The sequence below is a fragment of the Corylus avellana genome, chromosome ca11 (genome assembly GCF_901000735.1).
Source record: "Corylus avellana chromosome ca11, CavTom2PMs-1.0".
Classification (NCBI taxonomy): Eukaryota; Viridiplantae; Streptophyta; class Magnoliopsida; order Fagales; family Betulaceae; genus Corylus; species Corylus avellana.
Genome location: NC_081551.1, coordinates 11,195,119 through 11,209,106, shown reverse-complemented (window position 1 = coordinate 11,209,106; position 13,988 = coordinate 11,195,119). Strand labels below are relative to the sequence as shown.

General features: G+C 35.9%; 1 protein-coding gene across 1 annotated transcript; it reads left to right on the top strand.

Moving 5' to 3' along the window:
• Positions 1 to 10,447: 10,447 nt before the first annotated feature.
• On the top strand, positions 10,448 to 12,379 carry LOC132165064 (zinc finger BED domain-containing protein RICESLEEPER 2-like). Its single transcript, XM_059575569.1, has 2 exons — positions 10,448 to 10,978; positions 11,468 to 12,379. The coding sequence occupies exons 1-2, from the start codon at positions 10,448 to 10,450 to the stop codon at positions 12,377 to 12,379; spliced, it is 1,443 nt and encodes a 480-aa protein (XP_059431552.1).
• The last annotated feature ends 1,609 nt before the right edge of the window (positions 12,380 to 13,988 follow it).

Below are 13,988 nucleotides of genomic sequence, written 5' to 3'. Positions count from 1 at the left end.
TACACTTCATCCTTTCACGAGCGATGATGAGAGAATCTATATGCCCCATGCTTGCCACACGATGTCAAATGAGGATGAAACTAATTTTTTGAAAGTGCCTCAAAATGTAAGGGTGCCAGATGGATATGCCTCGAACATTTTCCTATGTGTAAAACTTAAGGAACAGACGATATCGGGTTTGAAGAGTTATGATAGTCACATATTGATGCAACAGCTTCTCCCGATTGCATTGCATGAATCACTGCTAGGTAACGTGGTTAGACCTCTGGTTGATATGTCTGCATTCTTTAGGGACATATGTTCAACAGCGTTGACACAATAGTATATGACCCGACTTGAGTCTGACATCTGTATCACTTTGTGTAAGATGGAACATGTATATTCCCCTAGTTTTTTCACCAGCATAGTTCACGTTGTCGTGCATCTTATCCGTGAATGCCGATTCGGTGGACTGGTACAATATAGGTGGATGTATCCGAGAGAGGTAAAATTTCGCTTAAAATATTAAAATATAAATTTTGTCACCCTATATTTATTTAAAAACAATTACTAAATGCAATGATTGACTGGTTTTGATATGTAGATGCCTTGGGGGGTTGAAATCTACTGTGCGCAATAAAGTGGCTCCTGAGGGCTGCGTTGCGGAGGGCTACATAGCAACCGAGTTGGTGACGTTCTGCTCGATGTATTTATAGAACGCATCGACATTTCACAATAGGCCGCAATAAAACTCGGATGGGTCTAAAAGGGCGGGAACACGAGTCGTCCCCGACCAACTCACACTGACACAGATTTACTGTTGTATTATGTTTAACTTAGACGAGTTCCTCTAATTGCAGATGTGAGTATTGTGTAATAAATATATGCATGTTCATATCATGCCACACCTTTTGTTATGAATTATAATTAATGGATTTTATTTCAAAATGTAGGATGCACAAGGATTCGATTAGGCAAACTACAAACAGGGGGCGAACGACGAATGATCAGTTGGAAACCCAACATTTTGAGCATTTTTGCAATTGGTACCGTGACTATGTAAGACTAATGAAATACACACCTAATAAATTCCAAAATATTTCCTTGTAATTCATATTCCCTCACCACACTAACTACACTCCATCATTATATATGACTCGTAGGTCGATTTTTCGGACGATTGACGTAGGAAGGAAATGGGTGACAAACTAGTAATGCATTGTAGAGGGCAATTGATCTCAACAGTTCAATATAACAGATATGTGGTCAACAACAAGTTCTTTCGCACTGTCGCACTTGATGTGGGAAAGAGGTCTCAAAACAGTGGTGTGTGCATGCCGACTGCTGATGGTGAAACATACTACGAGAAGCTAACTCAAATTCTTGAGGTGAAGTATTACGACAAGACGAAGTATGTTATGTTCAAGTGTGATTGGGCGGACAACACAAGGGACAGGAGATACAAAGTGGATGAGTATGGCCTAACGCTTGTCAACTTCAAAAACTTTGTCCATAGGGGAGAACTGATCAGTGATGAGCCATATGTACTAATTTTCCAAGTGCAACAAATTTTTTACGTCGAAGATGAAAGGAACCCAAATTGGGCTTGGGCTGTGAGGACTAAACCTAGAAATGCCTACGACGTTGGTTAGGGTCAAGGGCCTCATGATGACCATGCCAACTAATACGAAAGTGAGCCACTCCTATTAAACAATAATCATCACTACGATTTGCATGATGACATCCAACACGTCAAACCCGGCTTAACACCAATCGAAGCATATGTCTATACGAATTAAATATTGTACATGGATTGGTATGTTGTTATTTATTTCTACATTGATTGTCAATTGTTCAATATATAAGTGGTGAATATTTCTTACACTATACACATAATTAATTAGGTACGTGATGTATTCGTAGGTTGATATGAGTACTCGGGGGAAGACAAGAGGACGGAGGGCACAATCTTTTGGGTGGCAAACTATGGGTGACCATGAGTCGAGATCGCATCATGACCTTACTAACAATGAGTCACAGGAAGCTGCTATGCTTCTGAGGCAGCAATCACGGTATTGACCAATACTTCCAGAGCATGTGGAAGGGCAGACACTTGCGAGAGACAATTATGTCTTTGACATTCTCGGCTCTTCAATTGATCTAGGCCCAAATTTTCCTGACCCATCTCGTCCTACAGGCCTTACCCAGCTAGGATATCAATATGAGCCTACTCCTCATGACCCGGACGAATCCCAGCATTTGCGATCCCCGCCACCCACATTGACCCAGCTGGGTTTATTGTCGCACGACTATTTTGATCGGCCGCCACATAGCAGCGCATGTGTGGATGATAGTGAGACACAGGCCTCCGATGACTTGGATGATGGGACAGGTGACGCGCACGGTCAGCAGCACAATGACCCTACTTGGCCAGTATTGGCTGTCGACCAGGTTCGGATGATATTTATGTATGTATACTATTCATAACCATAAATATGTACATATTTATGCATGATGGTACATGTAGTTAGTACATAAATTCAAATAATATTTGTTTCATCATTTGTGTGTTAATTAAACATCAATGCAGATCGTGAGGATAAATTTGAAGTGTTGACCGTAAATGACTCACACAAGTTGTGGGACGTTCCTGATGGGAAAATGATCATCATGGAGTATAATGGCGCATGGCAGCCCGTAGGACATAGCGGAGGAAAATTTAGATGGATGTCTGGCAAGATTGTCAAGAGCGGGTCCTTTGTTAGGATATCCGACGACTGGAAGGAGGTACCAAAAAACACGAAGGAGGATTTATTTGAGTCATTGATGGTAAGTGTAGATTAGATGTTCTTATGTAGCAGTTGTATATTAAATTTTGTAAAACAACTAGCTCTTTAATACCCTAGTTTTTAACTGATGCAGAATCACTTCTACATCATGCCTGGGTCGGATATGGCGGCAATAAAAAAAGACGCGTTCAGAAACATGGGCGAGAAGCTGAAGCTTCGGAGCTACAAGTTATAGAATAAGCTCAACATTCAGCGCGGCGATACTCCTAGGACAGTGGCGGCGAGGACGGGGCAGACCATTGCAAAGTACAACCCCGCAGACATGAAAAAATTGTTGGTGAAATGGTGTGTTCCCACTTATCAAGTAGGTCACAATTTCAAACTATTTGTGTTTCGTTAATTATAATTGTTCGATGGCTCAACTATTAATAACGTCTACATGTTGTGTTCATAGGAATGTGCTCAGCACATGAGAGACATACGAGCACGGAATCAAACACCACACTACACCGGCTTGAAGAGTTTCGTAAGAGTGTCACATGAAGACGTACTACTCTAATTTACCATATGTATATGTCATATATTGAGTAATATATATATATATATATACAAACGTTTCATTGATGGTTTGAACTTATTGCAGGTAATTACTTCGGGGCAGGGCTCCTACGCGAGCGAGGAATTACATCAAGACCTGTAGAAAGAAAGATGGTAGCTGCCCAAATCCGGTGGTCGCGGAGAGAATTGTAAGCTCCTTACACCTTGTCACGAATTTTTATTTATGTATTAAGTTATTGAGGATTAACACTTATATATATATATAACGATGATCATGTGTAATGTAACGTACATGCACGGATGGAGGAGCTATTGGAAACTGACCGTTCAGAATTTGTAGATGGGCTCCAGGGGACGATTTGGTGGACACCGAACGATGTGTACGCCCAGGCGCATAGCAATGAGCCTGAATATGAGGGTCGTGTTCGAGGGGTTAGTAAGAATATTCTACTTGTGTGCGGCAACATCCACTCATATTATACACCATCCCAGGCATGGCCGCAGAACCCTGGCGGCTCGATGGTCTCGCGTGCTGAACTTGAAAGAGCCATTAAAGCTGAGAGGGAGAAGCACAATGAGTAGATGGATACGATCCTGGCCCAGCGAAGGGAGGAGATTGCTGCGGTGGTGACCGCACAGGTGACTAAATAGATGGTTGCATAGATGGCTTCGCAAATAGCCTCGCAGATTGCTATGCAGATGGCGGCGTAAGAAGTTCGGCTTCGCAACCTTGAGGGCTCGAGACGTATGAGCTCAAAGCCGAAGGTGACAACTATCAGGGCTCCGCAAGACTCGGAGTCCCCAACCCGTGTGATTGTGAGATCCTCGGCAGATAGCCAATCAGGTAACACTATTGTTTCTCTTTTAGTAGCACAATTCTCTTACGAGATGACCAACATTTTAATGGCTAGTAATTTTGTTTGATAAATAAACTTTGTTCGTATCTTTATGCGACATATGTATCTATATAACACAATTGCAATGTAATATGTATAGATGACGTAAGAGTAGAAGCTGAGGACGATGATCACAATGGAAGTCAACACCAGACGCCGGCCTGGACAGAAGTCTCGTTTGTCAAGACATTATACCCGTCGTTTAGCAACCTCTTGAGTATATATATGACTTAATAAAAATGCAATATATAATAATCGAATAACGTATATACTTAACTCAAAATAATCTACTTTGTTGTTCTTGGTTGGTTTGGTGGTGGTTGGAGCTTTGCATATTTCATCTTACCATATTTGTTGAAGTCGCCTCATTGAATAAACATATATATAGATGTATATGTGTTTGTGCGTAGGTCGTGTAGATATATATGTTGAAGTTGTTTATGCGACGATCATTCAATTTGTTAGACCTGAATATGATTGAGTATGATGAATTTACTTGGACGTTGCTCATCTCTTAGAACTTGATAAGATTCTATCACAAGTGTCAATTTGCTGATTGATTGTTTGTTTTATCATTTGTAGTTAGTGTGGAGAAGTCGGGAGATCATAATCATGATGATGTTCACTCGGATTTCGTTGGACTAGTTTGTTTGATAGTTTTTTGTGAATAACTTAAGACTTATGTTAAGTTTTTTATATTCGTGTATAATTTAAGTTGTGTATTTCCTATGTTTTGTTGATGTATATATATATTTATAGTTGGATTATTTGTGATAGGTACCGGTTGTGATGTATATATTTGTGGTAGTTGGATTATATTTATATATATAGTTGGATTATTATATGGGAAATTATATATAAACTTCTTAGGTCAACGCGCCTTCATTAAAAACTCCCTATGTGTTTTTGTTTCAGAAATTGACTCCTTGGGTCAATCGAAACTACAATAAACTCCCTACCGTCAAAAATTTTTAATAGCAGTTAGGGCCACTCAAAACTCCCTGTTTTACATGATTAAAATATTAATTTTTTATTAATTTAATTTAAAAAATTAAATCTAGCTGTACACTTCTAGTCACACTTCTCCCCAACCCTCCCTACGGGGTGCAGCCGCAAGCCACCCCTGTGGGTTGCCCACCCACCCTGGGTGGCTCGGGGTGGCTCGTTGTGCCACCCTCCACCCACGGGTGGTTCGCCACCCCTATCGGGCTCAAATGCCGGTTTGACTCAAACCACCGGGTGCGGGTGGGCCAGTCGGTTGACAACTCGCTCGCTACCCGCTCGACTAAGCTCAACCCGAACTCGAGCTCGACACTGTACAAGCTCGCTCGTTACTGTTGAAACTTGCTTGATTAGCTAGTGACACATACCTAGCTCGCTCGATTAAGCTCGACGGAGGCTCGTGAGTTCGACTCGTTTAACTCGAGATCGGCAAGCTCGCCCGAGCTCGTATAGGGATCGTGAGCTTGACTCGTTTAACTTGATAATCGCTCGAACTCGTTAAGGGATCGTGAGCTCGACTCGTTTAACTCGATAATCGCCCGGCTCGCCCGACTCATTTAGGGCTCGTGAGCTCGACCCGTTTTGTCATTCAACCGACCCAACCCACACGTCAATGTAACTAAAAAAAAAATTAACCATGTTATTAATCAATAATAATCATAGCTTCAATATGTATACAATTAACTAATTAAGATCTAAGGCTATAGTATAACTAACATTATATGGACTATGTTATTATTTATAGGTTTAATGTCCAATGTCCAATTAATTAGTTAATAATAATAATAATAATAATAATCATAGGTTCAATGTGTGTACAATTAACTAATTAAGATCTAAGGGTATAGTATAAGTGTATAACTAACATTGTATAGAGTATAGACTATGTTATTATTTATAGGTTTAATGTCCAATGTCCAATTAATTAGTTAATAATAATAATAATAATAATAATCATATTCATAGGTTCAATGTGTGTACAATTAACTAACTAAGATTTAAGGGTATAGTATAAGTGTATAACTAACATTGTATAGAGTATAGACTATGTTATTATTTATAGGTTTAATGTACAATGTCCAATGTCCAATTAATTAGTTAATAATAATAATAATAATAATAATAATAATCATATTCATAGGTTCAATGTGTATACAATTAATTAATTAAGATTTAAGGGTATAGTATAAGTGTATAACTAACATTGTATAGAGTATAGACTATGTTATTATTTATAGGTTTAATGTCCAGTGTCCAATGTCCAATTAATTAATTAATTAATAATAATAATAATAATAATAATAATCATATTCATAGGTTCAATGTGTGTACAATTAATTAATTAAGATTTAAGGGTATAGTTTAAGTGTATAACTAACATTGTATAGAGTATAGACTATGTTATTATTTATAGGTTTAATGTCCAATGTCCAATGTCCAATTAATTAGTTAATAATAATAATAATAATAATCATATTCATAGGTTCAATGTGTGTACAATTAATTAATTAAGATTTAAGGGTATAATTTAAGTGTATAACTAACATTGTATAGAGTATATAGACTATGTTATTATTTATAGGTTTAATGGCCAATATCCAATGTCCAATTAATTAGTCAATAATAATAATAATAATCATAATAATCATAGGTTCAATGTGTGTGCAATTAACTAATTAAGATCTAAGGGTATAATTATATAGGTGTATAACTAACATTGTATTATTGTATATACTACATTATTGTTTATAGGTTTTTAAATTTTAAATGTCCAATGTCTAATTGGACCAATTCAATAATAATAATAATAATAATAATAATAATAATCATAATAATCATAGGTTCAATGTGTCATGTGTGTACAATTAACTAATTAAGATCTAAGGGTATAATATAGGTGTATATATATAGGTTTAATGTCTATTGTCCAATTAATAAGCTATTTAAAAACATTAAATTATATGGTACTAATTTTTTTTTTTTTAAAAAAAATTGTATTAAGTAGTATTTAAGTTTTTAACTTTTAAGTATTGTTTAAATTTGTTAACTAATGTCTAATGGTATTGTAAAACAATTGCCAATAATGCTATTAATTCCTATAAACTAAAAGTCTAGAACCATTGTAAAATAATGGTATCCCGTATCTTCATAGTTTAGAGTTATGTATCTTCAAATGTATTAATTAATTCCTAACAAATTCCTAACAATGCTATTAATTCCTAACAAATGTATCTTCATAGTTCTAAAATAATGGTATTGGTCCAAACACACGTTTTTCAGGAAAAAAAAAAAAGAAAAACACACGTTTAGAGTTTTTTTTAGGGTACTATAACTAACAACTTGTTAACTTAAATAAACGGTTGTGGTTGAATTGATTGAAATTTTATTAAAGATCAACGGTTTAGATCATTTATGGGAAAACGGAGAGGTGAGCTCACATATAATTGTGCACACGGGATAATTCAATTTTTTTGAATTTTGAAAATATATGAACTTTTACCTAGAATCTTATCCGTTCGATTAATTGGTATTATTCCATAGCCATTCGATCTGCAAAGTGGACGACAGCTGTATACCACCCCCACAAAGATATGTATCTGGTGTTGCGCATAAAACCATGAGCTTATTAATCGAACGGTCATAAATTAAATGAAAAGTTTAAGATCATAATCAACCGTAAAAAAAAATTATTTTTCACAAATGAAACCGGATTCAATTAAGTCACGCAGCAGAGAATCACTTTTGGCCTTCTCTTTTTGCACGCAACGCACAGTGAACGAGACTGATGTGCCTTGATTGTGCAACATTTATTTCCAGCCGTCCATTTTTTTGAGATTAAACGTGAACCGTTGGGTTGAGAAAATGGAAGTCAGCTGTAACGCATGCCTACGCGTGATAGTTATCTGGTGCTCCGATTTGTCTGATGAGCTCACTAATCCAACGTTCTAAAATAAATCAAAAAATCAAAAACATGATTAAACGGTCAAGATGAAATATTGAGTATAGATTGCACCGGATTGACCAACTCACGCACGCGGTGGATTAATTTCCAGTCTCGTTTCTTCACGCAAGCACGACAATCAAGACTGACACGTTTGACTTGTATTTCAGCCGTCCAATTTTTGGCGATTAAACTTCAGCTGTTAGATCAATCTAATGGACGACAGCTGGATACCACGCCTAACCTAAGAGTAATCTAGTGTTCCGCAGGGCATAGTAAGCTTGCTAGAATTAATTGATCGAACAACTCAAATAAAATCACTAATTTAATCTATATAATCAACGGACTATCTGAAAGGGTTACACGAGAATTTATTAGACACGGCTGTATAGGATTAAAAACTTATAAACGCATAAGTGGGACACGCGGCATGCTAGGAAAAATTGACAAAGATTGGATCAAATCCAACCGTTCATTACTAAAATTGAAATCAGATCCAATGGCTGGGATTTGTTTGAGAAAAAACTAACCTAAAAATCATCTAGAACTCTCTAGTCTCCTCTCACACTCGGTCCGTCAGTCGCTTGCTTTCTTCTCTCCATTCTCCATGTCTCCATTTCACTTAGAACCCTAACTAGCTAGTAACCAGGCTAACTAGAGAGGCAAAAACAAATGAGACTTAAGAGTTTGAAACGAAGAGAGGGAGCATTCAATGCATATCCCATCGTGGATTCGTGGTTGGTTGAATACTTGAATGCTCGCAATAAATCCTTCTCAACCCCCTACCTACACCCCGTTCGTTTCAGATCCTCAATCGAGTCGTTGATGGATCATCTGATATCCATCTAATGGCTTTCTAGCCACTCGTACAAGTTTTGTGAGCCAAACTCTCTTGATCAATCGCGTGAATCGCTGCTATTGCGAACCAGTAAAGTTCTCCTAGCCCGTCCAATCTCGCCGCCTAATCCTCATTTTCTTATCTTATTTACATTGTTTTTATTTAATTATTTGTGTTTTTTCAAGTTTTCAACTGTTCTTATGTTCTTTGACTATTTTGGTTGTGGTGTGGAAGAGACAAAGATGATTGCTCTTGATCTGACTGTAATGGAAATGGAAATCAAGTACTGGGCTATCAAGTACTCGATTACCATTTTTTTATTCATTCCCAAATCCCCCTATGATCCATCCCCCTTAAATACTCGAGTGTATGAACCTGATGCATCATGTATGCAAGACTTGCTTGCACGTTACTTGAGTTGTTGGTATTTGTTTGCTCTTGCTTGCTGCTTGCTAACAAGATTCGAACCAGAAAACATTTTGACTTCTGAAGAGCCTCTTCTGCCTTTAACTTTAAGTTGAGTTTTTTTTCTTGAACCCTGATCCGAATTTTTTATATTTTTCGAGTATTCTTAATTTATTATTCCATTCTGGTTTACTGTTTTCATTGTTCAAAAACTTACTAACTAGTAACTAATGTTGCTAATTTCATCATTTCAGGGAGTCTGGTAGGCTGGTAGCACTGAATTTGCAAGCTGCAACAATTTCATTTGCTTGAAGTTTCAGGTTTTTTTTTTAAAAGAAACTTGTTCCGTCTGTTTTCATTAATTGTTATGTTATAAATACATGAATTGCTATGTTATAAGTTGCTATGTTAACATCAATTGCTAAGTTATAAATCTGTTAACATGAATTGCTATGTTAGGACTATGATTATGTTATGTTAAAATGTTTGCTATGTCTATCTATGATTCTGATTTTTTAAAATTAATAGATTAAAATTATTTGCTATGATAGGACTATGATTCTGTTATGTTAAAATGTTTGCTATGTCTATCTATGATTCTGATTTTTTAAAATTATTTGCTATGTTAAAACTATGATTCTATTATCTTAAAATGTTTGCTATGTCTATCTATGATTCTGATTTTTTAAAATTAATATATTAAAATTATTTACTATGTTAGAACTATGTTTATGTAATCTTAAAATGTTTGCTATGTCTATCTATGATTTTGATTTTTTAAAATTAATAGATTAAAGTTATTTGCTATGTTAGAGCTATGATTCTGTTAGCATGAACTGCTATGTTAGAGCTATGTTTCTGTTATGTTAAAATGTTTGCTATGCCTATATGTGATTTTGATTTTTTAAAATTAATTGATTAAAATTATTTGCTATGTTAGAACTTAGAACTCATGAATCTGTTTTAACATTTGCTCTCTCATTACTTATTTAGTTATTTTATTTATCGAGCTTTTAAATTTTAAAAATTATTAACAGTTATGGAGAATACATTTCAACTCAATGCATTCAATGATGTTGATTTGGGTGATGATTCACTTACTGCTGACCCTACTCCTGGATCTGGTGTGTCTGCTAGTACTGAATGCGCACTAGATGAACATGTTAATCTGGTTTCTCCTGTTGTTGTTGAATCTGGGGATGGGGTGGATGGGGCTAGGGCTAGGGCTTGGGTTGGGGCTGGGGCTGCGGGTGAAGGTGTGTCAGTTGCCTTTCAAAGGAAGGAAAGGCAAAAGACTTCCAAAGTTTGGAATGACTTTTCTTCTATTGAAATAAATGGTGTAAAAAAATCCCAGTGTAATTGGTGTAAGAGGTTGTTTTTTGTAAGGAAATCTAGTACTACCTCCACCCTTAGTAGGCATTTAACTGCTTGTGTGAAGTTTGTGGAGTTGAATAGCCTTAAGAAGCAAAAGACTTTGTCATTTGAACCTAGTGATGGCAATGATGGTTTAGGGACCTTGACAAACTTTACTTTCAATGAGAAGAAAGTTAGAGAACTTGCTGCCCATATGGTACTTCTACATGAATATCCCTTTAATATGATGGAGCATGAACTTTTTAACAAGTTCATGAGGGCTTGCACAACATATTGGAAAAAAATTAGTCGTGCCACTGTAAAAAGTGATTGCATTGCCACTTATAACATTGAAAAGAAAAAGTTGAAAACACTTCTTAGTGGGATTGATAGGGTAAACATAACTACTGATATGTGGACCTCCTCCTAAAGGGTTTCATATATGGTGGTTACTTGCCATTTTGTGGATTCTAATTGGCTACTCCAAAAAGAGGATTTTAAATTTTTGTAATGTACCTCCTCCACATTCGGGTGTTATTATTGCTGAAGCTTTGAGAAACAGTTTTATTGAATGGGGCATTTTGGATAAAGTATTTACAATAACTATTGATAATGCAAGTGCTAATGCTGCTGCCATTGACATTTTGAGAGATGATATTGAGTTGAGGGGTAGTTTGCCTATTGGGGGGCTTATGTTTCATGTTAGGTGCTGTGCTCATATTACCAATTTGTTGGTGCAAGCAGGGCTTTCAGAAAAGGGGACATAATAGATTCTGTTAGGCAGGGGATTAAGTATATAGTGGCTTCTGAGAGGCGGTTGAATGTATTTAGTGATATAGCAAAGCGGTTGGACTTGGGTTGTAATAAACTTATTTTAGATGTTCCTACTCGATGGAATAGCACCTACTTGATGTTGAAAACTGCAATTAGGTTCAAGGAAGTGTTTCCTAGATACCATAGAGTAGAGCATGCTTTTCTGTGGGTGATAAGTCCTGAACAGTGGGATAAGGTTGAGAATGTGAACAAAGTTTTAGCTGTTTTCAATGATGTGACCAATGTTGTCTCTGGCAGTGACTACCCTACATCCAATCTGTTTCTACGTGAGGTGTGGAGAATGAAAGAAATTGTGGATATTAAGGCTGTAGATAGGAATGAATATATAAGATTAATGGCAGCTAAGATGAGTGATAAATTTGATAAGTATTGGGGTGAATCTAATATGGTGATGACCTTAGCTGCTGTGTTGGATCCTAGATACAAAATGAAGTTGATTAGGTTCTGTTGTCCTATCATTTATCCACTTGATGTTCGTGGTGATAACATAAAGGCCGTGCTGAATACTTTAAAAGAATTGTTTGAGGTTTATGTTGCTGCCCATAATGCATCTATCATTCAACAACAAGCAGCTCCTGAAGTCAGTGCTGCTACTACTACAGTTGCCTCTGTTACAGAGGTAGTTTCTGGTGGTAGATCACGGTTTAGGCAACATGTTAGAAGCAATGACGTCATCCGGCCCATAAAAACTGATTTGGATGTTTATCTTGAAGAAGATGTATTCATTTTTGATAGTGAGAATGGTGAAGATAGTGATGCAAAATTTGACGCTTTGGGATGGTGAAAATCCAACGCCTTAAAGTACCACATCTTATCTAAGATGGCGCGGGATGTATTGGCTGTTCCAATTAGTACAGTTGCTTCAGAATCATCTTTCAGTGCGGGTGGTAGAGTTATTGAACCCCATAGAGCATCATTATCAATTGATACTGTTCAAATGCTCCTATGTGGTTCAGATTGGGTTAGAGCACTTCATGGCATTAAGAAAAAATCTTGAATATCTGTAAGTTTATGATTCTATTATTTTATTTATTTTCATTTTCCAAGCTCTTTTTTACTTATAATTTCACCTTATTAACTTTGTGTTTGTGTTTGTAGAAAATGGTGGAAGTGGAATTGTCAAATTTGCCGTGAATGCTTTTTTCTCATTTTAGTGAGGTTATGATTCTGTTATTTTATTTATTTCAATTTTCCAAGCTCTTTTTTACTTATAATTTCACCTTATTAACTTTGTGTTTGTGTTTGTAGAAAATGGTGGAAGTGGAATTGCCAAATTTGCCGTAAATGCTGTTTTCTCATTTTCTGTGAGGGATTCTCTAAAAAAACTGAATCTGTTTACTGTTTTCCTTTGCTTATTAAATATGTAATTTGAATGTCACATTTTATTTTGATGTTATGTTCTGTATTAATTGTTATACTTTGCTAGCTTTGTTGGAACTTGGAATGTTGGACATTTGGATTACCTGCTTTAAGCTTTATTATAAGTTATAACTTATAACTGCATGGAGATTCGGAATTGAGGTAATTTACTTTGTTCACTTTTCCAATTTCCTTTTGTTGTTTTCAAGTTTATCTACATTGCATATACTGGTTTTTCTTATGTGTAATCTTTATTATTGGTTCATTTTGAGTTTGCTTGTAATCTTTTAGCCTATATCATGCATCAACTTGTGTTCATTCTGCCCTCCCATTGTTTTTGCAGATCTAGTTTTTGAACAGTCATTAAAATGTCTATTTGCATAATTTTAAGTGATATTTCTCCCTTGACATGTTGCAAGGGAGTTAAAAACATCTAATAATTTTTTTTTTCATTGAATGCAGTGACTGTCTGTGTGTGCCTGTGGTAACTAGGGCTGTGTAATTTAGTTGCATTTTTCTCATTGGTCTAATCTTTTATCTCTTTTTTAATTTGATTATATTAACTTGTTCATGTAACTACTTTTAAATCATTGAATGCAAGTTCTTTATGATTCTGTTATTTTATTTATTTCTATTTTTCAAACTCTTTTTTACTTATAATTTCACCTTATTAACTTTGTCTTTGTGTTTGGGGAAAATGTTGGAAGTGGAATTGTAAAATTTGCCATGAATGCTGTTTTCTCATTTCTGTGAGGGAATCTGTTTACTGCTTTCCTTTGCTTATTGAATATGTAATTTGAATGTCAACATTAGATTTTGATGTTACGTTCTGTAATAATTGCTATACCTTTGCTAGCTTTGGTGGAACTTGGAATCTTGGACATTTGGATAACCTGTTTTAATTTTTATACCTTTGCTAGCTTTGTTGGAACTTGGAATATTGGACATTTGGACAACCTGTTTTAATTGTGTAAAATCTTTATTATAGGTTCATTTTGAGTTTGCTTGTAATCTATTAGCCTATATCATGCATC